The 27111-nt window shown below is 50.4% G+C and overlaps 1 protein-coding gene across 5 annotated transcripts; it reads right to left on the bottom strand.

Annotated features, from left to right (window-relative positions):
- Nucleotides 1-88: 88 nt before the first annotated feature.
- PRPSAP1 (phosphoribosyl pyrophosphate synthetase associated protein 1) lies at nt 89-26890 on the bottom strand. 5 transcript variants are annotated; one of them, XM_086473483.1, is made up of 11 exons: nt 26828-26890; nt 25964-26075; nt 17316-17368; nt 15582-15648; nt 11165-11337; nt 10611-10726; nt 9735-9790; nt 9055-9200; nt 2712-2782; nt 1858-2004; nt 89-1199 (listed from the first exon to the last, which is right to left on the bottom strand). In XM_086473483.1, the coding sequence occupies exons 2-11, from the start codon at nt 26044-26046 to the stop codon at nt 1041-1043; spliced, it is 1071 nt and encodes a 356-aa protein (XP_086329609.1). In that variant the 5' UTR covers nt 26047-26075; nt 26828-26890; the 3' UTR covers nt 89-1040. The 5 variants fall into 5 exon arrangements, with proteins under 5 accessions (XP_086329609.1, XP_086329608.1, XP_086329607.1 ...); XM_086473482.1 differs by lacking the exon at nt 26828-26890 and adding an exon at nt 26618-26690; XM_086473481.1 differs by lacking the exon at nt 26828-26890 and having other exon boundaries at nt 25964-26127.
- Nucleotides 26891-27111: the final 221 nt, after the last annotated feature.

Raw genomic sequence — 27111 nt, 5'->3', positions numbered from 1 at the left:
CGCTTCCCTGCGGAAGGCGGCTGCAAGCTGCCCGGTTACAGCACCAGCCCCAGCAGCTGTTCAGAGGGTTCACAGGAAGCACCAAAAATGAAAAATCCTATGCTTTTTATTGCAGGTTCAGTGTTAGTGTTTTGGAGAGCACAGCTGCATTAGAGGCAGGTATCGTCCCAACTCCCCTTCCCCACGAGACTGCCACAACTCAGCCCCAGGCAGCTCCAGAAATTGCGCCGGGTTTCGCAGTGCAGACAAGTATTCAAGTGAGGCCTAGACCCTCACGTCACTTGCCACTGAACAACAATAATGATCCAAGGCTCGCAAAATGATGCGAAGGCCAGCGCGTTAACTAGCACCCCTTGCCCTGCTGGGAGGCACACGTGAGCTTGTTCCCAGCGCCCCGGCCCAAGGGTGGGAGCAGCCCCGCGAATGGGTTGCCCTAAGCTGCCCTTTCTGGATGTTCCGCTACCTTAGTTTTGATGAAAGTCCCTGCTACGCTGAGCAAGCGAGGAGAGGCCGCTCAGCTGGCAAGGAGCTGCTCTGCTGATCGGCTCTGCCAGCAGCCGGCAGCCCGGCCCAGCCGCCTGCACCCTCCCTTCCGCGCCCTCAGGCGAGTCGCAGTCAGAAACAGAAACCCAAAGGCTGTCTCCTCATGCTGCCCACACGGCAACGAGCCCTCTCTAGTCCCTTCTCATAAGCTGACTACGTCTTTTTTTTTTTTCCTTTTCTCACCCCCCCCCCTACAGGGCAAGAGATAACACTAAAAAATAAAATAAAAATTCAAGGAACTTAAAAATTCAACACCACCTCCTTTCTCCACCTCTCTCAATTAGGATGTAATCCTCCCCACTGCCAGTGGCCTCTTCTATTCACCTGTAAAGTGCTGGTCAGGATGATTTGTTCTATTAGATCTCATGGCTCAAGACCCTGAAAACCTTCACGCTCCTACAAGAATAAACGGTTGTGTTATGCCTATAATTTATGGTATTGCCTTTTCATGCACATTTCCTTCTCTCGTGGAAGCCAGGACAGGGGCAGCGCCAGGTCTAGTCATCGACAGTGATGTTGCGGAAGAGATAGGCCATGGACTCGCCGTTGTGGATTCGTCGGATGGCTTCAGAGAGAATCAAACTGATATCCACAGTCTTTATCTTGGGGCACTGCAGCTTCTGTACCTCGTGAGGAACCGTGTTGGTTACCACCACCTACGGAGCGCCGGAAAGCAAAGCCTGTTAGTTGGGCCGCTGATAGGCTCCTCTCACTGAACAGCTACCCAAGGGGTGTGCACCTGCTGGGTCACAGTTCAGGGGGAGAAATCCTTGGATGTTAGGAAAAAAAAAATTAAAATAAATGGTCTCCCCCACAGGACAGTAACTCTGTTACGGGACCGGCACAACCAGCACTCTACAACAGCCACCTCCACCCAGGCTGACGGGTCCATTTAGATGGCAGGATCTGACATGTTCGTCACTAAGGGTGAGGTTTGGAATCTCATCCTCTTCATGTACCCAGCAGCCCGTCGTCAGCTGGGGGAGAGGGAAGGTAGGAGGTCTGTACAGCGAGAAAGCAGTCCCACGCACCCAGCCGTGGGAAGGGGAGCGTCCAGGCAGCGATGACTACTCTCTGTGCACCAGGAGAGAACACGCACAGAGAAGCGGATCTGACCTGAACAAGTATTAATCACACAGGCTTTTTCCCCCACCCCAGTGAAGAACCAGCTAACTGAAAGCATCTGATGAAACCAGTCACTTCAGAGATGAGCGACGTGGCAGGGGAAGAACAGCAGTTTGTGGGTTTTGGTGCTTGAAACCAACCCAGGCACCAGAGCCAGCCCTTCCTCCGCGATCCAGACAGCGGACGCACCTCATCGATGGAGGATTCCTCTATGAGCCGGGGGGCGTCTGCTGACAGGAGCCCGTGAGTAGCCATCACAAAAATCTTGTAGGCTCCACGCTCCTTCAGGATCTCTGCAGCAGCCACAAAGCTTTCCACATCATCGATGATGTCATCCTGAGAAGAAACAGAAATAACGTCAAACCCAGAAGTTCACCGTGGCTGCGGGGCAGGAGTGGATCTGCAAGGCCCTGCAGTTTGGCCGTGCATGCCGCTGAACAACAAAAACATCACTCCTGGCTACTTCAGCTGCTGTTGAGATGCAAGGACAGCCACGTGCACAACTGAAACCTGCGAACACCCTTTCCCTAATTTATGGACCCTTTTGCTAGCATGCAGAACAAATAGTGTGTCTTGGAAACAGATTAGTCACTGCACGTGCACACACACACACACACACACACACACACAGAGCTTATCTTCAGCAAGGTATTTTTTTCACGGCGATAGTAGCTGCATGTTGATTATGTACACTGCAGCACGGCACCAGTATGAGAAGCTCAGCAAGCTTTTTTGTTTCATTGGTTGGGTGGTTGGTTTTTATTTAAACACTTCAGGAGAATTCTCTGCATGTCTTGGATTTGTTGAGTACTTGTAGTCATCTGACATTTGTAGATTCAAGGAGATTTCAGGGCTTAAAGCACTGAAGTACAAAGGGTTTTCAACAGAAGCTGAAATAACCAAAGCCACCAGCAAAACCGGAGAAAACAGTGGTAACAATCACGCTCCCACCCCTACACCAGCAATCCCTCCTACCCTCTGGGATAAACCAGCTCAAGAAAAGATGCTGGGAGGAAGCCACAGCCCCCCCATCACTCTCATACCACAATGATGGCAATTCTTCCTCCAACATCTCCAACCACAGTTATTGGCGGTTTCTCCTTGGCCATCATCACTAAAGAAGAAGAAGAAGAAAAAAAAAAAGCCCAGGTTAGTTAGTCCTGAGTCAAACCGCAACAGCTCCACCACACAAGGGGCCCAGCCCTTAACTGCATCTTGTACTGGCACACAGATACAGACACGTGCTTTACGTTATCCTGACACCCACCTACGTGGGTAACCACTGGTTTAACCATCGTTTTCCTCCTTAAATGAGCAGCACCGCCACAGAAAGATGAAACCCTCAGTTTCTGTGGGGACCACACACTGACATCAGAGACCGTAAGCAAATCCAAATATCTAACAGACCCCCGTGCAAGGAGAGCTACAAAGCAGCACCCAGCTTACGGAAAACGGCAGTGACTTCCTCTGTGCTCCAGAACAGGACTTGAAAAAAGAGGTATCATGATTGGGAACAACAAATGGGCTTCTCCCAGTAACACCTCTCAAAGGGCACCTGCTTTATTACAACGGGCTGCTTTTCACCTGCTGGACTCACTAGTTCATCTGAAGGATTTGAGACTCGCACTGCGGCTCGCTCGCTTTCTCTCCTATCACCAAACACACAAGGCTCTTTCAGAGGGCGTAAGGACCTTAATAATACCTGCTCAGGCAAAGAAAGCTTAAGGAAGTTTGCAGAAACAAATTTGCTGGGTTTTTTTTTTTTTTTTAAACTGGATTAATGGAAAGAGCAGGACAAAACCAGTTCAAACGCAGTTCTGCAAGCTCAGTGCAACCAGCAACTGGAAGGAAAAAGATACACTGATGAGCTGTGCTACCTGACGCATGGTGAAGAGATGCCCTGGGAAATAAGGCTCCACTCCCTCCTGACGCTACTTTGGCACTCACATGGTTCATGCAAAAACTACATGTGTAACAGGCTTTAACCTTTACCCAGAAAAACTTCCAGCAGCAGGATAAAAAAAAAATAACAGAGATATGAACTGGGATGCTCTGAGAGCGTCCAGACGTAACAGAGTCTTCAGACTCACACCAAACAGCAATCAGCCTCTGATACTGGCCAGGGACTCACTGTCCATAAGCCAAACCTCTCACTCGCCAGAGGGTGCTGGTTTATGTAGTGAACGCAGCACAAAACCTCCCAGCACAGAAAGGCCGTGGTGGTGGGCATGCACGTGTCACCAGGTGATAATCTCGGCTGATCTAACCACTGAAGCAGAGAGGAACATCCAGCATTTTGTAACCCTTACCTGGCCCACCTGCACCCCCCAGGATTTATACTCTCTACAGGGAGCGCAGCAAAGCGTCCTACCGAGGCACTTGGTACCCCTCCTCTTCGTCAGCTCAGGTCTTGCCAGGATTCTGGCCACAGAGGCTTCTCAAGAGCCGAGGCGTTTTGGACACCCTAGACAGCAAGATTTTTCTCCTTGAAGGTAACCTCCTTCAATCTAATACTTGAGCAGCACGAGAACACAAGCCACTGCCCATCAAAAAGCCTGTCTGAATATTGATTTCAGCCCTCCTGGGTCAAAAAAGTCCTACACAAAACTCCTCATCCGGCACAGCAGGCCGATCCAGTACTATTCCCACAACTCCTCAGTGCCGGGGAATGCCCAGAGTGCAAGCCCAGCTGGGTGAGCGAGTCAGACTGAGGGATGTGACGGAAGCCATTAGAAGGGCCGCAGCTCCAGAGGTTGATGTGCAGAGCTGTCCTTCACACACACGACCTACTCCACGGGCTGGTTTGCTGCAAACCTCCCAGAACTGTATAAAAGGTGTCCAATGGCTCTGTTCCGGCCAAAGTGACATTACTCCTTGGCAGGTTTTGCAGTTAAAGTCACAGCTACCTTGGACTTAAAGAGTTAACTGCTCTTTGGACACAGATTCCCCAGCCTCCCCTGCACTGCTATTTCTGAGTCCTCTTTCAAATGCAAAGTCACGTCTAAATCCTGAAGGAAAAATATTCTTATGAGAAGGAAGAATATTTGTAATAAACTAAGATTAAGCATCAGAAGAGATAAGCAGACCATAAATTTCAATTACAGGCACTACTTACCTGCTTAGATTAGTTATTAATTTATTATCTAGTCTGGACAGTAACAAAACTCCTGGCAGGAGCTGCGAAATACCAAAAGGATTCCCTCTGGCTGCCATCCCACCCTTCGTGTGCATCCACAGATGAGCACCATTCCTGTTTACAACAGCCAGGCTAGCGAAAACGCTTTTTTAAACAAATGGTGCACTGGCCTAGGGAGCTGAAATTCAGCACTATTTTACTCACAAACACACGAATTTTCAGCAAATCAGTATCCTTCTGTTCCACAAAGAAAGCGGACACATTCCGTGCTATGCTTAAAGGCTAACACAGCAGCTAGCAACAGCAGCAGTGCTTCGCATCACTCTGGTTTTAAATGCTGGGTTTAAATGTCTGGTTTTAAATGCAATTTTGCTTTACTTTTAAAGTATGGTAGGCAACATGTAGACCTACCCGGATCCTAAAGAGAAGTTCTCCCTTTTTCTTGTTCAATTTTCTCTGCAAAGAAAAGAAAAAAATTGCAAGCCAAAGATCTACCCACATCAAATCTCAAGAGAACTGCTCCGATGTGGCGAGAGCTTATGCACAGGTTACCACAGCCCGTTTCTTTTTCTTCAGAACCTTTGGACATACCAAGACGTGCATGTCAGAACTGCTATGAGAAGGTGGCTTGAAAAATGATTCAAATAATAAAGAACATTTTTCTCCCAGACACAAAACCTCCATTTGCACGTAGACAAAAGAGGGCAACAGAAGCAAGCCACAGCTGTACTTCTGCCTGGCATAATCCCTTGGATTGCAAGTCTAGGTTAAAAGAGTTGCTGGGGTTTTTTTCTGGAGAGTCAGAAGAGATGCTTGTGGTATCTTAGCTTCTGGGCGGAAAAAGAAAAAAAAAAAAAGAAAGAGAAGAGAAAAAACCCAAACCAACCACCATTTTTATAAAACAAGAATACCAAAGAACACCAAGGGGTGGTGGGGAAATAACCCGCACACTGTAACTTGCGCTTTCATTCTGATGGGAGTGATGAAGCGCCACACGTTCAAGGCAAGATTATCACTGGCACGAAGAAACAGCATTCCCAGGTGCCTAAACCTGTTGCTTTCATTAAGTGGTGAAAAACGGGTTAAGAATGGCTAAAAGAAACTCTGGAGCTAACAGCGTGCATTAAAGTGATAATCCCCAAGAAAAATAGCGCTGCATTTACAACAGAGTCTATGAGCAAAAGGGAAGAACAAGCTGTTTTGTGAAGAGATAGAGCTGGAAGGACAGATAACATCCCTGTGCCCAGGCTAAACCTAGGAAAGAGACGGGGGTGGGGAAGTAGGCACAGACCTACGCTCACTCCAGTTTTTCACCCACACTCTCCTCCTTCATGGCAGTTTGCTGGGCTCTGGGTCTGAAGCAGACCATCAGCTCTCGGTGTAAAGTACTGAAATTCAAAGCCACTGAAATGATTTAACAGATGGTGCTCCGCTCCTTTTCTTGAGGATGAGGAAACACACAAAGAGCGCACACGCAGTTGTGAAAGCGCAGCCCCAAGCCAGCTGCAAGCCCTGAGGCACAAAGAGCACGCAATCCGAGAGCACAACCTCGCAGCGACATCCTGCCTCAAAGGCTCCGATTCCTGCGTTCTGAGTGACGTGACCTGTTGCTGCCGCTTTAGCGCAGCACCTGAAGAAGTGCAATTTTAAGCACTTTTAGCATTTTTCTGTTATGGCTCCATAGGCTACCAAATCTGGGTATCACACCAGGCTACACTCTCAGGACAATCAATCAGCCATTACACTGCAGAACACTCGTTAATTAACAAGGCACATGATTTCTACTAGAACAGGGAGAAAAGGCGCGAGCCAGGACGCAGGAGCCCAGCCAACTCGCTACGAAGCCCACACAGAACGGCACAAAGTACAAGTCACCGCTGTAGGGCTCTGGGGCTGCTCCCAGCCACGGCTTTCGCCTCCCTTCTGGCTGTAACGCCACTGCCAGGGATCCTCAAGTGCAGAGCCTGGAGAGGGGGGACAGGATGCTCCACACCGATCTCTCTGTAGCCCAGAGCAGGCTGCTCCACGGCGAGTCTCAGCCACAGGAGTACCCCCACCTCCTACCTGCCCAGACCCAGCTTTGGGGGAGCTGAGCCAGGCAGACCTGGAGACTGGTTGTGTTTCAACCACCGGAGTTTTTTCTGGCCAGTTTTGGCGGAGGGAAGCACACAGACACAGCTCTGGGCGAGTAGCACACGTCCTACCTTTCACACCCAACAGCACAGGGACAAAGCTGAACCCTGCTTCACTCTGCCATCGGACTTCACACCGCCAGAATTGCTGGTGATGCTACACAGAGCAGGAAGAGCTGCCCAAGGGGTGGGTTTGATGTGCCACTTGAGGTGGGAAGACGCTTTTCAAATCACTCAACTGGACAAGAAAGAACGTGTAGCACAGAGGGTAAGTACAGACACTCCCAGCATGCCCTAACCCTGGCTGCGTTTTCACCTCTGCCTGGCACAGCACAGCTCCGCAGCAGATGCTGCGACACCACCAGGATGCACTAGAAGCTTACAGGCTGCTTTTAGGCAGATATCACCTCAGTATTTTACACCTCCAGTAACAGACTTTTATCTATCTCACTCAAAACCAGGTATCCATCAGGTTAGAAAACTGGAGAGAAAAGCCACTTACTGCTGAGAGTTCTGGACAAGTTCACCCCATAATCTACCCCACATCTCGCCAAAAGACAGCTACCAAGCCACAGCTTGATTGTTTTACACTTGTGCCTAAGGCACGCAGGAATGTAAGGTCATTAATCAAGTGCTTGAGTTTCTGCAGGAGATAAAGTAAGAAAGTGGTGATACACAGCAAATTACTTTGCGTTTGGATAGGTGAGGACTGATAACAGTTTTCCACTGGAATCAAAACTAAACTGGACAAGGGCCCATTTCTGTACGAGCTACCACTTCCAGGGCTCTCCAGCAGCACAAGCTCCCACAGCTGAGCTTCCCTGAAGTGACATGGTTGGAAATCAATATACAGTTGCATCAACGCCCTGGTAGCAGACAAGTATCAGCTTGTGATACTGTGGAGGACAGCATCCTCTTCAGAGTAGGAGGGGAAGGAAAAGGCCAAGAGTAACCACACAAATTCCTGTTTTGTTGGAAAAGGGCATGAATAAATCTCCATGTAAGAAGGGGGACAATCAAGATGAAGTCCCAAACTTCCGTTGCCAAACCCCAGCTGTCCCTCAAGGCCCAAGAGGGGTTTCACCAGCAACACAAGCATTGTTCAACTGACGGTATTACAGCGAGCGATGACTGGGGTAATGTAAAAGGCCTGCAGTCTTACTTGCCTCCCCCTCCACGACCTGCTCACAAACTGGTTGGATGTTCTCCTTAAACTTCAAAAGCTGAGAGGAGACGCTCATCAGTAGCCCCAGCCACCGCCGGTATAATTGAGTTTGGCCGCACGAGGGGTAGCTCCTTACCACACACAGCACCACGCACCCTTTCCCACGGTCACTTCTCAGCCACAGTCACTGCCCTCCATTCTGTCCTACCACCATCTACCTAGAAAGCTAAAATCCTCCCAAGAGGGAGCTGATCTTGATTGTACTGATCTTACTTGACCGCTGCTGTTGCAGGAACACAACCAATCCTAAGAGGACGGCGTTTCCCAGAACACGGGTTTCTTCCTTTTTCTTTTGCTCTGTGCTCCCAGATCAGCAGCTTAATAATCGATGGCAAGAGCACAGCAAGGAGCTCAGCAATGCTCTCGGAGAATCCTATTCACCCTAGCCACATAAACCTCAAAACCTTCTCAAAACAGACCCTGGAACATGATCACCTGGCTGCCAATACGAAGAAAATCTCCAGCAGTAACAATGGCTGCAGCAAGAGGGGAAGACAAAGGCCAGCCCTCCCCTCCACAGCGGGGACAGCAGTCTCGGTGGCTGGTCCCACGTTCGGTACACTTCTGCGTTTCTTTTCCGTTCGTTAGCTCAATGAGTTTTGTGGCTGAGCACTGTAAAAGCACCGCCTTTACCAGAGGTTCGTCAGTCTGACACTGTTGAGTGGGCGCAGCCAAGGACAACACCGATGCTCTGCATGGCCAGAAAGAGTTAAATAAAAACCTTTCCCTGTACCTTCTCCTACAACTCACTGATACCAACCTTCCCATGAGAAAAATTCCACTGATCCAACTACCATTAGGTCGGTTATACCTACACAGCTAAAGCAACAGCAATTTCCCACCAAACTTCTCTCTGTTTTTGCCCAAAGGTAAGCAGAGAAGCTTAATCTTACACGGCAGCTCCAGACCGGGATGCACAGTTGCATTTTTGACCATCGGAGGGGAGTGACGTCCATCGTCCATGTCCTGCTCTGTACACTGAGCCTCTCCATGGATCACTGCTAGTCCCAGCCGTAGTCTCTCAGCGTAGGACTGAGCCCTGCAGGACAACCACAGCATGTCAGGAGGATGTTGGGCTGATGCAACTTCTCAGCCCAGTGCAGCAAGCCTCTCCCAGACCCAACAGGGCAAGCAAAGGCTGCACCTCTGTGGCTGTTCCCCAGCAAGAAACTTCACCACAAGCCACTTTTCATTCCTCCTTAATATCCCAAAGCCCACTCTACCCCTCGGCTCCACCACAGGGGTCTCCTGGCATTCCTCCATACGCTAAATGCTTTCTGAGACGGTCAGCCACTGCTGAAACTCAGGCAGCAAGTCTGATCCCGGCCCCAGGTGAACCACCTAGCCCTGCAGCAGCAGAGCCCTCCAGAGTTTACTCCCACAGGGTTGGGACTCCACAATTCAGCTGCCCATCTGCACCGCTGCAGACTCCCATCCCGTTTCCAGACACGGAGGGCTTACGGACCAGATGGCTGATCCATTTGCGACCCTCCCATATTTTTCCTGGTGTATTTCCCATCAGCCCAGACCTTTTCCAAGTTACTTTTGACCATCTAGTAAAGTATCCATTTACCTTTTAGCTGCATCAGGAGATTTGGCTACAATAACTGCGTTCCTGTAATCTGGAATCTAGATGTGACAAAAAGTTATGTAAGTAAAGACCTACTCGCCAGCAAGCAGCCGATTTGATACATGCCTGAACCATCGTGCCCCGCTCTCCTTCCCCAGACCCAAATCTTCACTCTGTGGCAACACAGCGTGGGGAAGGAAAGGGAAGGTGTGGTGATGGGCTCTGGGGGGCAGAGGTATCAAACTGGTATCACGAAGCCCCAGTGCCAGCGCAGAGAAGGCGCTGGCCTTGCACTCAAAACGGGCAGAGGTGGGAACATTCACTGTATTTAACCTGCCCTACACGGACCAGCGGCAGCTACTGCTGTCTGCAGGGGAAGGTCTGAACCCAGGGCCCACCTCCCCACAGGGGGAAGCCTTGCTCGCCCTGCACATGGTCCCTTGCACATGGAAAATAAAACCGCCGTGCCCTGCCCCCAGCCCTGCTGTGCTCAGCATTCCTACACTCAGCCCAAGACAAAGTCTATCAATAATTCAGAGCAGTCAGACATCCACCCCTGAACAAAGGGCGAGAGGAGACAGTTTAACGGGACTTAAAAGGTGATTACACGCAGGAGCACAAACAGCACCTCTCAAATGGCACTAACTCTACAGAGGGCAAGCTCATCTTCTGCTTACGGTCAAGAGTTCAGTTTCTTTCCAGGCACAATTGTACAATATAATATTTTCCCACAGAAACATGCAATAGGTACCTCCTGAGAAAGAATTAATTCTCAGAACGATTGACCTAGCCTGACAACACAACCTCCACATAAGCAGGGGCCCAATGCCGCTGTCTTGTTAAGACAAGTTGATATATATAGAACTAGAGTAACCTCACTTCTTCCTGTATATACTGAAGCAAGAAAGGGGATGCTCTCAGGTTGTCGACTGGGAAGCTAAAGAAGCCTTGAATTTCCTTTTGATGAAGGTCCATAGTGATAATGTGTGTTAAACCTAGGGGAAAAAAAAAAAAAAAAAAAAAAGAAAAAAGAAAAGAACAAGTCCTTGAGACAACTCCCACATGGCTGGAGTTCCTCAAATATCTCCATTTTCCAGACTATTTTAGCTATTACTCCGACTATTGTGCCACGTGATAAAACAAGCATAAAGAGATTAACCAAAAAAGTTCCACAGACACAATGAGAAACAGGCATGCGACAAGTCACAGCACTAGGCTGACACTGCACTTCAATACGACGCTTCTAGGCCGCTTCCCCAGGTGCAAGTTACAAACAATTTAAATTAAACCGAAGAAAATTAATTCCCCCACGTGGCTCAAGGGCTCAGCAGCAGGTCCCCACATCAAACAGGAGAAGAGCAGAAGGAGAGACGCCCTCTGGGATGCCCAGCAGCGCCCAAGCCTGCCACGCGGCTGCTCCCTGTGACACTCACCTGCCTTGGCGAGCATTGAGGCCAGCAGCTTGCAGACTATAGAGCCCCTCTTCCTCATTTTGCTCTGTTTGCTGTAGGGGAAGTAGGGGATGACCCCAATGATGTTCCTGGCACAGGAAGTCTTCAGTGCATACGCCATTATCAGCAGCTCCATGACAGCGGTGTTCACATCTCTAGGAGATTGGAAAGCCATTCCAAATATCAGTAGGTGTTTTGCCAGTGCAGCTCCTTTTCCTTTTATACCCACGCCTCTCCTCACCAAACTTCCAGGCAAACAGTGCTACGTCTTACACTACTGTATGCAAGACCCAGACTGTCACCGTACAGCTCCTTCCGTCGTGCCACGGCACATTACAATCAACTTGTACGTAGAGGACACGACTCCAGCACCCAAGAGCTGTGGACCGGAATTTTGTATTCTAACATGAGGTGTATGATGATTTCCCTCCATCATCACCACAAAAAAAAAAAAGGCATTTTTTCATTTACGTTGGAACAAATACCACTTCATACAGTGTATTTTGAAATAAAATCTTTTCAGGAAGCAGCACACATGCAGCCAACACAACTTCACCCACACTGGATTTATTAGGGTAGTTTTATTTTTAACAATGTAAGGCAGGTTATTTTTCCTGCCTTAAGAAATACTGCATTTTGGAGCAGTACAAAGTCGAGATGCATCACTTTGGCAGAGGTCAGCACCTCCACGCTATCTAGCCTGCCTAGAGATGGAAGAAGCAACAGCACAGTAAATGCTAAATGACTGTTTCTTGAAAGAAAAAACAAAAAAAGTAACCTAGGCAGAACGTATCTGTAGACCAGCACAGAACACATGTAAAACCCCATTTTCAGTTAGCTTCACCATGATGACTGGTGTGGCCCAGCACGAGTGTAATTAATCTGCATTTTAATTCATTTTGGGAAAGGGGGAAAAAAAGCCAAATCCTTTTAGTTCCTTAAAACCAACACCACGAGACACTGCATCGCCACAAACTGACTCGAGACCGTTTGGGAACTGAAGAACAAGCACTTCAGAGAAGACACAGGGACAGGCAACCCTCCTACAATGCAGACACCCTTGCTTGGGCGTTTTCAGCACGGACAGCCCCAAATAACACACCACTCCCCCAGACGGGTCCCCAGCAGGACAGCACTGGCTGTTGCTCAGCCGTGGAGCCCATGGTGACAGAGCAGGAGCTGAGCGGGCCATCTTTCCACGCAGCAGCAGAGGAATAAACAGCACAGAGCAGCTTAAAGCTCTGCAGAGCTTTTTGGATGTTACCCAGGCACCGCTCGAGGACCCGTTTTCCTCCTGACCACCGGGGATGGCTTCCCCAAGAGCTCAGAGCTACCATTTACCAAGCCACCGTCTGCGTGACCCGTGACAAACCTCTCGCCATTTCCATTTCTCCATCGCTCCCCCCTTCCTTCCGAAATTAACCTCCGTTTGTGCCTCTTCATTTGTGAGCGCCCTGAGTCTCTGCTCTCCTGCTGGCCCCGCCAGCCCTCGCGCACAATGCCGTTCACACACAAGAAAGCTTTGTCAGCTCTGAAGCACCCAGCCAAGAATTACATAAAACATAGCCCCCTGCCACGTAGGACAACGAGCAAACAAAGAACTGTTTCTTCCTTTCGGCGTTTTAGCTGTGCCAGTGGGGCCACGAGAGGAGAAAAAGATGCTACTATCAGTGTTGTATAAAAACAAAGTGGCCAAGTTTAAGCCTATTTAAAGTTCATCACAGAATCTTTAAAAAAATATATATATTCAGACGGAGAGCAGATAGAGAAGACGACTGCTCCTGGGAGAAAGGGTTACCGCTGATTTCAGAAGGCGTCAGCAGTGCTGGTGCTGCTGTGGGACACTGGTAGCCACCTCGGTGAGCAATTACTCAAGGAGGAGCACCTCTCTCCCCACGCTGCACAGAGCTCCTGCAGACCAGCCGGCACAGGCGTAAGGCAGAGGTGGACGTGCCTGTCTCTCCAGTAAGGCCCCGGGTGGGGGGGCTCGTGGAGGCAAGGAGCACCCTCCTGGATGCTTCACGCTGAGCCACGCGCCACGCTGATCTGCTCCTCTGCGACGGGCACTGACCCCAACCAAGGGCCTGGCTCGGGGTGGGGACAAATTGGGGGAAAAGAACAATTGCAGTGGAACCCCAGCCACGGCATCTCCAGGTCAGGTAGCCAGGCGAGCATCCCAGCCTCCCCGCTGCCCTCCCCGTCTCCTGCCTTGAAGCTGCGCTCGCAGTTACTGCTGGAAAGCCTGAGCCAAGACCGCACACGGGGACTGTCAGCTCATTACCAGGACATTTAGAGCCAGCCCTGCTATCCCCCACACCCTACTTACCACCCACCCTTCTGCAGCAGCCTGGAGCCTCCCTCACCGCTCCCCATCCCTGCCCGAGACATCCCTGGAGATCCTTGTTCTCAGGGCTGAGCAAATGGCTTACGTGAAGCTGCCAATCGACTCTGCAACCCTCAGCACCAACACCCAGCACTAAAAGACTCCTTTTGCTTTTAGTGTGTCACTAAACCACCAACTCTTTCATCTTCCTACAGTTTACACACGAGCTATGTGGTTTTCCTTCATATGAATGCTAGTCCACACACCAACAGCCTTGGATGATACCTGCCTTGGTAACTCTTTTAGTTCTGCTATATGCTTTTTGGACAGGGAGCTCGTATCAAATACGCAGGCCTTTCTGTTCTCTCTCTGTGCATTTAAGATGCAGACTGTGAACTCATACTGCAGCATAACAACGTTGTTTCCCTTTCTACGCCTTTCTTACCGAGCCCTAGTATTTTGTTTGCTTTTCAAACCGCTGCCGAGTGCAGAAGTCCTATTCTTGGATTATTCAACACAGTAGTTTTTACTCTCCTGAAAAGCTTCCTGAAATCCACTGAAAGACTGAGATGCCCTTGAACCTGTCCTCTCAAGCAATGCAGCAAGGAACAGCCGCACCTTAAGAATAAAAGATGACTTGGCTGCACAATGGTAGCTCCTCGCCTGGAGGGTCTTAAACATCTTGGATAAAAAGGACCATTTCTTGGCCCACAACGTTGAATTCAGTTTACGGAAAAACAAGGGGATCAACAAGTTAAAAGCAGGGGAGGTTTTCCTCTCTGTTTTGGGAGGGGATTGTTGTCCCTACTGCTCGGAGTTCTCTCTCTCTCTGAACACCTTATCTGTTTCATGTTTACACAGCTCTCAGTTACAAGTTATTTCAGAGAACTCTCTCACGAGGGAGAGGAGAATGGCACTATTCACCCGAAACATAATCCTGCATCACTGGATTTTCATCTTGTGGAGATTTAGTTGCTCCCTGAGGGAGGAAACACTCGGAGCATCTCTCTGGAGAGAGATCAGCTCTAGGAAAATGACTCAGCCTGCAAGAGGAACTCCAGAAGTGAGCAAGCTGCTCTCATTGTCCTACTGACTTCTTTAACAACAGGCCAAGCACTACAAAGAGGAAGTGAACTTGAATTCTCACTGGGCTCTACTTCTTTGGCAAGCAAGGAAAAATTCTGTTTCAAGGGTATTCTGCTACCTACTTGAGCTCTGGTACTTATTAGTTCTTGCGATGTCCAAAATCCGAGCAGAACTTGGTAACTTGGAAAAAAGCATCGGAGCAAGAATACCCTTGTTTTGCTAATCGTGGAAAAGGCAACTTATTAACACCTCATCTCTGAGAACAGCACCTCCCCTACTGATAGTTGGTCATTCTGCAGTTATCATTTGTATGTAGGTTCCCTTCCCACCATACTAGCGCTACCTTGCTACACACTTCCTCAGCCAGCAAGGTTCCCAGGGTTAGCAGATGGTTTTCTAGCCCCCTGACTCCTTGCCACACTTCTTTCTCCTCTTACTCCAAGGCTAGAACAGCCCAAAATAAAACCCAGAAAGGCCCACTTCAGAAAAGGCCCAACATCCTTAAGAACTGTGAGTTGGGCTTCCACCTGAGCTCAGTTTCACATCGCTACAGCAAAAGGGGAAGAGTAATCCAGGCTGTAATGAAAGCAATAGCTGCTGTTTGTTGCTGGCTCTGCTGCTTCGTAATTGGAAAGCAGAGGAAATTACACATCCTGAAACGGAAATGCTAGTCCAAAATCACCGAGCAAGGTGTCCTGCAAGGACACCAACACACAGCCCAGGGATGTTTCACTTGAAGGCATCAGTCATACTTGCTCTTGCCTCAAGTGACACACTTAAGCTATTCGATGGGAAGCGTCTCAGTTTGCTGTGATGCAAGCGATCCTCTGGGAATTTTAACAGCTTAACACTATGTGGTGTCCTAAACGTAAGTCAAAGCAAGAAACTGGTTATCATGCTGGCTAACGGTGAGCAAATCTATCAAACAACCTGCTGAACCAGAAATTCAAAGCATCTCACAGCCATAAAACTCAGCCACAGGTCCCTTACCTGGGGATTGTCTGTATAATGAAGATATCCTGTCCCCGGACAGATTCTTTTATTTCAACTCTTGTTTCTGAAAAGGATTGAAAACAGTCAGTTTTGTTTCCAAACATCAGCTTTACAGTGGTACCAGCCCATGTTTCAGCAGCAGCTTTGCCCACTGGTCAGGGCAGATGAGGACTTGCTTCTTTGCCCTTTGTGCACATACACCCGCTACCCACATACAGAGATGGGCCAAGTGGATTCTCCAAGGGCTGGTCCCGGGAAGTAAAGAGCTGGCACAACATACCAGTGAGTAGTTGTATTTACAAAGCAAAACCAGGCTGAATAGCTGTTCTCTTACCTGTAGAAGACAATTACCTAACTCTCAGAGAGAGATCCTTTTCAATTCTCCCCGCTGCGTGCTGAAAGCTGTCAAAGCCACATTCATTACTGAACAATGAAGCACCCAAAGCAGAACAACCTTCAGGACTTACCAAGAAGGTAACTCGGCTCTTTTGCAGCTTACTATGGGGTCAGCTCCATACAGGCTGGATAGCCCAAGGCAACACCGGCAGCACAAAGTGCAAAGGGAGAACGCCCCAATTTCACCATCAAGGTCAAGACATTTCAACACTGACACGAGCTGGAACCCCGGGTCTCTGAGCAGCATTCCTACAGGCCCGGACTCAAACGCAAAAGCCGAGCCCCGAAGCAGCTCCGCAAAACCAAAGCGATGACACCAGCTTTCCCGAGGTGCCTGTCTCAGCCACTCACGTCCCACACAGTTGTGAACTGGAGGACAGCGATAAGTGAGAGAAATATCCACCCAGCTGCTGAATTCCAAGTCTAATGGCCTGGGCACTGGCAGTGACCTGAAGGGACTCTGCTGAAAGCAGATCGATTTGCTGCGCAGCGATGAAGAACGACTTCAGATCTCGCAGCAAGCGACCTGATTTAAAACGAACCCCAAAGGGCAGCGAGCTCTCACCAGCACGAACTCAACAGCCAACCCAACCCTACCCACGGCAGCTTACATGCCACGTGGCCCATTCTAGCTGCAAGAGCAGCAGCAGCGCTATCACAAATCCTCACGCTGAGCCAGCCCCGTTCCCACCCCTTCCTCTAGCCTGTATCAGCTCCCTGGTTCTGGTCTCTCTTGCAAACAAGGTAACTTGAGGTCTTGAACCAGTAAATGACTCTTAGCCACTGAACCATTAGCCAATATCCTTGTGTTTTAGCCCAGCATCTGAGAAGCAACACTTGCCACATTTAAAGAGATGAAAGCAAGCTCCACGAAGCACGGTCCCCTGCACAGCCCTGACTTTGCACTCTTTAAAGCAAGAGGACCGGTCCTTGCTAGGGCAGCTGTAAACTGCATGTGGCAGGGGAGGGCTGGAACAAGGGGATAATTTAAAAGTCTGCAAGGCAGACACTTAGAAAGCAGGTCATCACTTTTAAACCTGGGAGATGTTTTGCTAAGCACAAGAGCGTGTAAGGTTTTGTAGCAGCTAACACCCCAGGTAGGGCTCTCCTTCATACAAGAGTTAGCTGATGGGCAGACAAATGAAGTAACACGGGAAAACAAGGAGCACATTTAATTGCTTTGTCCGAGGTCAGACATGGAGGTTTAACACTGCCAGGAGCAGCAGTAACATCACGGCTGAATCACCCCCTTATTAGACAGGTTTGGTCGATGGAATTACCCAGTATTTCTAAGACTACCTCAAAACAGTTGCAAATAGTAAAGATTTCTCTTACCTCCATTAGTTTCCTGGTACACCACAGATTTCCCCAGCTCAGCACCAAGACGCCTGGAGAGAGAGAGAAAAACAAAGGAAATTAAAAACCAGAGGAACCCAGAGGTTCGTGATCTAAACCAGAGACTGGACCAAACCCCATACACCAACAAAACACAGCATTGCCTAACAGGGAGCTGAGCGTGCCAGCCAGGCTGCAGAACTACGTGTCCCCCCCTTCCCCAGGGGGCTCCTGCCCTCCGGCGTCCCCGGGACTCGCCGCTCTACGGCAGCCACACTCCTCGAGCCAGGCCTCGTGCGAGTGACCAGAGGCCGTGTCTCCCGATGGCGAAGGACACCTTGCCAGCCCGCACAATGCCACCTCAGGCAGATCTGTTGTGGAACTAAACAGTAACGATTTACTCAGACTTGATTAATGGCAACGAAGTCACTTTTTTTTTTTTTTGACTCCCATGTCTTCCCCCCCCAACCTTCCTTCTGAAATAACTCAGCCGACTGAAGAGATTTTAACTTCAAAAAAAACGGTTTTCTGATTTTTTCAAATTACTCCTTCCTCTTCTTAAATGTCAAACCTACAACATTCATCACAACAGATATTAGTCGCCCCCTCCTTTTCTTTTTTAAAAAAAATTTCTTTCTTATCAAAGAAAGATTCATTTTGAAGAGCATTTTAGAAGTCTCCAAAAGGCCAATTATTCCCTCAGGTGGCACTTCTGTATTTAACCGTACTGACAAGTAATCCACTAGTAAGTATTTAGAGGCACGTGTGCTTTAACCGTGAGCCTCAGCTGAGAGACCCCGCACCGGCGAGCCCCTTGGGATAGCTGTGCTGCTGCAACCCAGCTGGCTGGAGCAGAGGGCAAGTTCCTCCTCTCTTCTAGGGGCTGCCCCGTGGCCGTGCCCACACGCTGGATTAGGAAACAGTTTATGCTTGAAAAATACCTTTGTTCAACGAGCTGATTACAGCAGCAGTTTCCTGCTCACACGTACACTGTATCTACCTGGCCACACACCAAAACTACGTGAATCGGGACTAACCCTAAATAAAGGGCCCACACCCGTCACCGCCTTTCCCCCGGCCTACCGCCCTCAGCAGTCGGTCTCTCTCCACCTCCTTAGCCACAGACTCAGCCTCGTACTTAAATTGCCACAAAGATACGTTTTTTTCAGAAGTCAAGGAGCGAGGCAGCCCGACACCGACACGCTTGCTGGCCCACCAGCAACTGCCAGGCTGGGCCACGAGCCTACAGGCTGGAGGTCTCAGCTCGAAGCTGGCCTGGGAAGCGTGCCTGGGGCAGCAGCGATAACACATACTCGAATGCAAGGCGATATGTTTGCTTAGCTGGCTGCAAAGCACGTGTTTGGCACACAGGCGTTCCCGAGCGTGTGTCTGGCAGCACGTTTTGCCACGGCTGGGGCTGGTGAGTAAACTCCCACATCGAGAATCGTACGTGCGAGACTGGAACCAGTCCGGCTCGGGTACCGGCTGCAGCATCCTCCGGGCGCCGCGCAGTCCAGAGCAGGCAAGCCACCTAAACCTCGAATTCAACCTCTCTCATCAGCCCTGCCAAGCTAAAGCCTGCAGCTGCGATACAAAGGCGTCCCCAGGACCTTCAGTATCTTCAAAAAACAAACCAAAAAACAAAAAAGAGCTGGCAGCTGGTCAAGCAAAGGCATGCCTGGGCACCCCAGGGACAGACGCACAGAGGAGGTGAGTTTTGCAGACGGGATCCATCAAGCACTTGCTGCCACCCATTGGGATCCCGCTGCCTTTCCGATGGCAGTCAGGCATTTGCAACCGCTAAGCTTTGGCCTGATCGCTGCCAAAGCATCCAAGTCGCAACAAGCTCAAGCACCACACACACAAAACAAACCAGTGTGTGGGGGGAAACGTTTCATGACTCACGCTTGTTCCTCCACAACGGCACGGCAAGTCTTGCAAGCTCCCTTTGGAGGCACGTGTGCCCTGACTTCACTGCAGACAGCACGTTCCTACCTCGCTACCAGGAAAAAAAAAAAACCTCCGTGAACGACACCGTGCAAGCGCCCTCGGTCAACCCCACACCTCGTGGCGGGAGGGAAAGCTTCAAAACCAGTCCAGCCAGACACATCTCGGCAAAACACCCCTTGGAAGGTGGAGCTTCCAACGCTAAGAGGTGGCAAACACACACAGTGGAGGTTTGTGACGCTCTGTGAGGATGGAGCTGGCAAGAAGAAGCCAGAGCCCAGTGGTCCCCTCCTCAGATTGTACAGCAGCAATGCAGTTTCTGTGCTGTGAAACAAGAACTGGGAAAGGCAAGTTTTCCCCCCCGATGGAAAGAGGGACACTAAACAGCTCAGCTTGCCAAATCTGGGTGCAGATAGCAGCAGAAGCGACAGTAAGCAGCTGCCAACTCAAAGGAACGAGCAGCAGTAGATCGCTCTGGTCAGACACTAAATCCCATCTCTGCCCTAACCGTTGACTGCAAGTAAACAAGAGGGGAGGCAATGGGAAGGATACGAGATAAAAACGCCCATAAAAGTCAGACATCAACCCCGTCTGCAGCGCTCTGCAGCCCTGCGAGCTGCCGGCACGGCAGATGGACCAAAGCAGTTCAGGTATGTTTACCCGAGGGGCACACCTTCCACTAAATCCATTTCTGAAGGCTCGGTGTAAGCTGAGACTTCAGCCAGCGAAGGAGCCTGATAAACCCTTGATTTAGTCAAGGCTATTAAAGAGTGAAGTTTTCGTGCAGCTCCTGTTGTAAAACACCGAATTCCACAGGACTTGTGTCAAAAGGGAGATTTGCGCCCAAGTCAAGGACAGAGCACGGCCTTAGCCACCACACAGCCCGAGCGCAACCATTTGCCACAAAGCTCAAAGATAAATTCCACCTTCCCGTCACCTCTCCATGTTCCTCCCCCCCCACTCCATCCCCAGCTCTTTTCTCTCTCAATTCTCCCCGTGAAGCAGCTCCCAACTGCTCGTTGCTTTATGCGATAGAGGAATTAAACTGACAGCAAGAATTGGGCTTCAGGACTAACGGCATAACCATATGAACAGAAGCTTTCACAAACACTGGATCCCTTGTCTGCAGACAGGGGCAGATCTACACTAGGAAAGAAAAGGCTGCCACTACAGGTGACCCAGAGCACACAGCCCCACAGAGAGCTACAGCTTCTTCTGGCAAAAATACTACTTTAAGGTCTTGTAGCTAAATCACATCTCCCAGCAAAACGAGCTCCATCGACAAAAGGGCTCCTGTGTGGTGCAGTGTTTGGCTACGGGGCAGCTGGGGGGGCTTTTGCTGATACTGAAGTGTTTAAGACTGGGGAACAGTCAGGCGGATTTGACAGTATTCGCAGAAGTCTCACTTGTTAACCAGCCCTGTGCCGACATCAGAGCAGCAGTTCACTCATGGAAGCTCCCTCCTCCATCCAAGAGAGACAGAAACTCAGTTTGGCATTGGTTTTGTTTTTAAAAGCAGCTTCAGAACTGGGATCTGTTAAAAAAAGCTATGCACAAACGGTCCTGTCAAGCTCAGAGCAGAGGGATCAAGGTGTTGCTACTCCATGATGCTCCCAGATTTTAAGGTTTTTAATGCCATCTCAGTGTAAGCTTCCCCTATGTGACCACTCGCTGCTCCTGATGGGGAAAGCCCCGCTCCTCGCTCCGCTCTGCTGTCCTCGCACCAATTCCGTCACTAAACCACTCCTCTAGGACCCGATAGCATCTAAGAGAAAAACTCCCTTTATGGCTTTAAAAATCCTACTCGGGGTACTTGGCCAGTAAAAATCTATATTGATGTGGAATATCACTCTCTGTAAACATTGCCCAGGAAAGATGATCTAACCTTCCGCAGTCTCAAGACATGCCAAGAGGAAATTAAGCTGCGGATACAAGAGTGTTTCTAAAAATCTGTCTCAAATTCACAGCCTAAATGTGAGCGGCTCAGAAGTCACCTATCCTTTAATAAGGAAGCGACACGCTGCAGTATTTTAGGAAACGCCACAAGGTTGTATTAGACTGTACTTTAAAATGCTCCTCTGAAGACTGTCAAAATCCGCTATGCCAGGCTCTCGAGACAAAGGACAGCCAGGTAAAGGACACTTGGTTACCTCCGAAGGAAGCTTCCAGCCAGCCTGCAGTGCAAACATTCAATTTGAAGAGCAATCTGCATACAGATGAAGCCCTTGTCTACAGTTTGATTTTATTTTGGCATTACCCTCTTCGTTACAAACACTTTCACTGGTCTCAGCTCTGCAATACCTGATTGTCCCCACACCCAGGGACTCCACGAACCGCTGCAGGCTCCCGAAGGAGCTGGAGCTGACAGCAGAGGATCTGCTCCATGCTCGGCCACGGCCAAAGCAAGCCACAGACTGACTTTGACTTGCTTTTCAAACTCAAGCAAACCTTTATTTAAAGATCAGTCAACTGGTCCAGCCAGCACAGTGGCAGGTCCTCGGTCTATTTCCTAATCTCCCACTACAAGAACCACCCAGGAAAGGAAAAGGAACAGCAGCTTCGTGGATACAAGGCCATCTGCTGAGAAATCTGAGCTGCCCTTTACCTCTCTGCATCCACCCAGCACGACTGGACACTTGAAGGACAGTCCCTGCTGCTCGGCTGCCTCTTGTACCCAGAGCCACCCAGCACTCGCACCGCTTGCTGAGCCGCGCCAAAGCCGTGCAGCTGAACCGCCGGCAAACACCACGCAGATCTTCCTCTGCTCCTACCAGTCCGCTCCTTGTGAAGGAACCTCCCCTCACCCCAGCGCTGGCCAGCACAGAAAGCCACCAGGCAAAGCCACCCTGCTCAGCCACACTACGTGCTCCATCTAAGCTGCACAGAAAATCTCAAAGCCCAACTGCTCCACGCTCACCCTACTCCAGCACTGTCCCCCCGCCTGTAATCCCCTCCAACTACACTACTTTGTAGCTGGTTATTCTTCCCCCTTTCCAAAAATCCTCTGATGCAGTTTCGCCCTGTAATCTGTCGGCCTCCTGCCACAGTGCTGCGTCTTCTGAGGTGGAAAAGAGTTGGTGCCACCTCCCCTCCTCCCGTAGCACCACACGAGCTCTCTCCAAAAGGCAAGAATGGGGTTGGGAGACGAGGGGAGAGCAGCATCACGAGGTTACTGTGATCTGACTCAACTCCCCTGTGCTGTCCTCTCACATGCTGGCAAGATGACCTAACGAGGAAGGCTGACATTACTCTTCCTCCGTCCCATCAGAAATTCTCCTTCAGCTGAGAGAGGTTGCTGCAAGGCCTCCCGACGCACTGCCTCTTCCAAAAGCAGGGTCTCGCCTCCCGCTCGCTCACAGAAAACACCACCCTGGTTTTAGCGTTGTGTACCCGGCTCCCTACGACCAGAGATCAGAACGCAAGTCTCCATCTCTTCCTCATTACTCCATGTTGTTCAGGCTCACGACACTGCTTTTATCTTCAGATCACCAGCACTGTCCGTGCTGCAAACCAAATGAATGTCTAGGAAACGCACATCCAGTCTGCGATGGGTTTACGACAGTATCACATCCCACACAAGGCAGACCTGCAGGAGCACTGGGGAGGCATCAGCAACCTTCAATCAGCAATGCCCTCGAACCCAAACACAACAAGCAGGGAGCGGACTGTAATTTTTGTACCCTCTGTGCCAAACACTGCAGTCAGAGGGAGATCTAAATGCATCTGTTGGACTCTGGAGACCTCCAGCAGCACACAAGGCCCGTTAGGGATCAGCACTGGTCACAGAAATTATCTTTCTCCCCTGCAAGTGCAGCTTGTAATCAGAAGCCAAGTGTCCTAATTACAGCAGGAGTTCTCTTTCCATCTGGGAAAGGATTTAAAGAAAAATAATCACCCTTCTCAATTTATAAGATACAAGTAAACATCTGATTTTATTTGTCTTTCAGTGATCCTGAATCTAAGAAGCATCTCTTATTATTTCAAGTTTCACAAGGTATTTGGTTCTCTTAAGTCAGCACCATCTCCTCTCCCTGGCAGCCGCTAACATCCACAAAAGCTCTGAAAACTGCAAGTGAAAGTTAAACCGACCACTTAGTCCCTCATCCCATAACCAGACAAGAATGCATAATGGGAAATGGTCAAGATAGGCAGTGTGCCAGAAGGCCACGCTCAGAGCCTGAATCGAAAGCAACTCTGGAAGTTTTGCATTAAAGGAATGAGCAAGGAGACTGCACTGCTTTCAGATGTCTGCTTTATGTCACACAGGCTTTAAACAAAGGACTCCTCAAGTATCAATTTTAACATCTACAGGCAAACAGCAACAGAGCCTAGATGGACACGTGTCTCAAGGGGCCCTACTCCTAATATTGCGTGTTGTTTTAAAGTTCTTTTACTACTTATACTAAAGGTCATAAAAAAACTTTAAAAAGAACGCACAATATTAGAGGACAGACTCACCCTTCTAAGACTGCTCCAACTCTATTAAAAGGTGCAACTGACCTCCCCAGCAAAGTACGGGCTGGGATGGGACACAGGGGGGAAGGCAGCAGTCACGCAGCTTTTGCAACCTGAAAAAACAAGGGATGGATTACAAACGCGTTGGAACAGCCCCTGAGCTCCTAAGGGAAGTCAGCGCAAATCCACCGCACGGGATGCTGAAAATAACCTTTTGGGGGTTTTTTTGGCGACATTGGACCGTGGATAAATCTGTGCTATTAACGGTTCCAGATTTTGCACACCCCCCTCCAACGAAACCTCATAATGCTTTACTCCTTTCCATTTCAGAGCGGTCACTAAAATCCCATTTTACAGACAGTAAAGCTACGTGTCCTTAAGTCTCCGTTTAAGCAGTAGCTGTGTACCGCACTGGTGGGCTCACCCCGCCACCGGAGCATCCAACGTCCTCACTGACGTCAGAACCAAAGCGAAAAGCCCACATCGCCTCTGTTAAAAGTTTACTTCGTGCAGGACTGCCAGCAGGTCACTCTCTGGAACCTGCTGTCATTCACCCTCAGAGCATCACTGGGAGCCCTGCAGAGCGTTACCGCAGCACGTCACGCAGCCGGCTGCACGCGCCATGGCCTGGGGAAGCCTGCTCCGTGTCTCTTCTCATTACATCTTTTAAAAAAAAAAAAAAAAAGTGAGTTATTTTTAAGGCAAAGAGCAGAGAATAAAGATTGCCTGTTTGCTCTTTCAGTCCTGAGAACTTGAAGCTCGTCCCCAGGGGACTTCTGTTACGTTCTGCGTTGACGCAACAGGACAAGCCTTGTAAACCCATGTCCCATCTGTTGCAGCAAAACTTATTTTTTTATATATACAGGGACTTTATTTTCAGTTGTATCAGTGAAGGGAAAATGATATGGAACTGACCAAATACAGTAAAAATACATGAACCAAAAAAAAAAAAAAAAGCTTTCCACTCCCAAACACCTCCGCCTCACACCCAAAGAAGTCCATCGCTATTATCCAACACGCATCCCATCAACACCAGCAATCCCAGACAAACAGCCAAGTCAGCTTCGTGGAGATAATCTGTGCTAAGGATTGAACACACTGTTTATGAAGCTAGCTGGATGAATAACCAAGCGTTCTGCCAGTTTAAGGTGGCAGCACACCTGTATTTAGTAATGTTTCCAATTTAAGCACACCCTTGGACACAGGAACGGGCTGGCAGCTGCCTAAGGGGTAGCAAGGATGCTATCTGCTGCAGCAGGCCAACAAGCACTGAGCCCCCTCGACTTTGGGAGCAGCTCCCTATGAACTGTAGCTGAGAAGCAGCAGAAAGGAATCCCAAATCCTGCTTTGGGATGACAGCTCCCCAATGCACAGGTGCCTGTCTCAGAAAAGCCCCTTTCACTGGAAGCGCCCTGATTTGAACCAAACTAATGCAAAACAAAAGATCAAGTGTCAGGGTAAACTCAGTGCTCCTCTGTGCCCCATTTTGGAGCCAGCTGTTACATATCTCCTTCAGCAGGACCCAGTGCATCCATCCCTGCCAAGCCAAGGTCACACTCTACCCAAATCAATAGGCTGAAAACAAAAGAAAATTAAAAAAAAAAAAGGGTGGGGGGCACACTTCTACCCCTAAACGAAACGCTCTTTTGTTAGCAAGTGCTGCCCAGCTCTCCTACCCCACCGAAATGCAGGCTCGGTAACCCACTTTGGTTTGTGCCACTCCTGGTCTCGCACCCGAGGTCTGCACAGGCAACGCTCTCCACGCCCCAAACGGGGCAGCTGTTGAGCACACACGGTCGCCAGCCCGTCCCCACGAAAAGCAGCTGAGAAAGTTTTGAGCATCTCCCCAACCAGTTAAAAATGCTTTGTGAGGTTTATTCAGCCAAGTTTCACCTTCTCCCTCCCCAAAAAACGAGCAGCTTTTGCCACAGCCCGGCCTTTCCAGCGTTGAAATGGATGCCAGAGATGCAAGAGGCAGAAAGCAGCGGGTCCATCTTCGGGGCTGGGTCAAAGTGAGTTATCAGGAGTGATGAGACGGCGCCGAGGAGGAAGTCAGAGCTGCTGAACACCCTCAGCGCAAAACCTCTGGAGCAAAGGCGGTCACAGCAGGCACCTTTGGCTTGGGAAGGCGGGAGAATGCCAAAAGCCTCTCCAGCCGCTCTGAAGAAAGCCTGCCTGCTCGGAGGAGCTCTGGGAGGCAGGGAGGGGGGGGGGGGGAAGAGAAACTTGAAAGAGAGGGAACTTACTCCGTGATCCTCTTCGCCAGCTCGGTGCAGGCTGCTGTGGAGTTGGCCGAGAAGACCCGATAGCCACTTCTGGCTGCGTTCATCGCCACAGAGTCATACAACCCCCGTGGAGCTCGAAAGTGAGAAAAAACAGATTTATAAGGCAACAACAGCTTCCGTGGCATCCTTTTCTTCCTCTCTGCCACGATCACCGCCCCTTAAGGGGTGGAGAGAAGGAGGAGAAGGAGGGGAGGGGGGAACCCTTCCGCTACCTATGGTCTTGCTGGTCCACTCCGGTGGCAAAGTATAAAAGGGGGCTGCGCGTGTGGAAAATATGACTGTTAAAATAAAATGGAGCAGCAGCAGGGGCCGCCTTGGGGCTGGGGGAGGGCAGCGCGCTGCCTGCAGAGCGACCCCCGCTCCCCAGGAGCCAGGCCTCGGGTAACCCCAACCCAAACCCGCCCCACGCTCACCCAGAGGCACCTCATGCACCAGGGAAGACCCTCCAAATGGGGGCGGGTGGGGAGCAAGGCAGAGAGGGGCTCCCTTGGCTGGAGAAGGTGGGGGTGAGCTGAGGCGGGGCGCGGGAAGGTTGGAAGGAGGGGCGCTAGGGGGTTTCCCTGTGAGGCAGCAAGGGTGGAGGGGTGTCCCTACGGTGGGATAGGGGGTCCCTACCAGAGAGGGATGTGCGGCGGGGGTCCCTCCCGCTGCCCTCGCCCAGCGAAGCGAGTTCCGCCACCCGCCTAGAGCGCCGCTCCCCTCGGCGGCCATCTTCTCCGCGGAGAGAGACCGCCCCCGCCGCCATCTTAGGTGAGGGCACAGCGGCCGCGCTCTCCCTTCACAGCGGCAGAAGGGTATCAGCTACTGCCCGAACAGCGCCGGTACCTGAGGAAGAGGCGTGCGGACGGCGTGAGAACTCTCCCTCCTCGGTGGTGGTGGGCGACGTGTGCGCCGCCCGCTTTCCCGGCTCCGGTTGAGAACGCGGGCGCCTCCGCCCGGCGGTGCGAGGCACGGCTTCAATGGGGGCGGCTTCACTGCCCGCGCCTAAGATGGCGGGCGGGCCGACGGAAGCGCGGCGGCGGCGCTCTAGCCCCGCTCTATGGCTGGTGGGGCGGGAGGCCTGAGGCCTGCGCCCGGTGGGGCGGGCCCGCCCCACCGGGCGCAGGCCT

Source organism: Leptosomus discolor, chromosome 15 (genome assembly GCF_034619465.1).
Source record: "Leptosomus discolor isolate bLepDis1 chromosome 15, bLepDis1.hap2, whole genome shotgun sequence".
NCBI classification, from domain to species: domain Eukaryota; kingdom Metazoa; phylum Chordata; class Aves; order Leptosomiformes; family Leptosomidae; genus Leptosomus; species Leptosomus discolor.
The sequence above is the reverse complement of the archived record's forward strand: the minus strand, read 5'-3'. Positions and strand labels throughout refer to the sequence as shown.

Bases quoted from the DNA above. Each gene is read 5' to 3' on its own strand.
- PRPSAP1 (XM_086473481.1), bottom strand. From the start codon at position 26,127: ATGCCACGGAAGCTGTTGTTGCCTTATAAATCTGTTTTTTCTCACTTT. The intron at 15,649-17,315 runs GTAAGAGAAATC...AATCCTTTTCAG, and splicing joins GTACCAGGAAACTAATGGAG to AAACAAGAGTTGAAATAAAA. The intron at 1,200-1,857 runs GTGCGTCCGCTG...GGCGCTCCGTAG, and splicing joins AGGAATCCTCCATCGATGAG to GTGGTGGTAACCAACACGGT.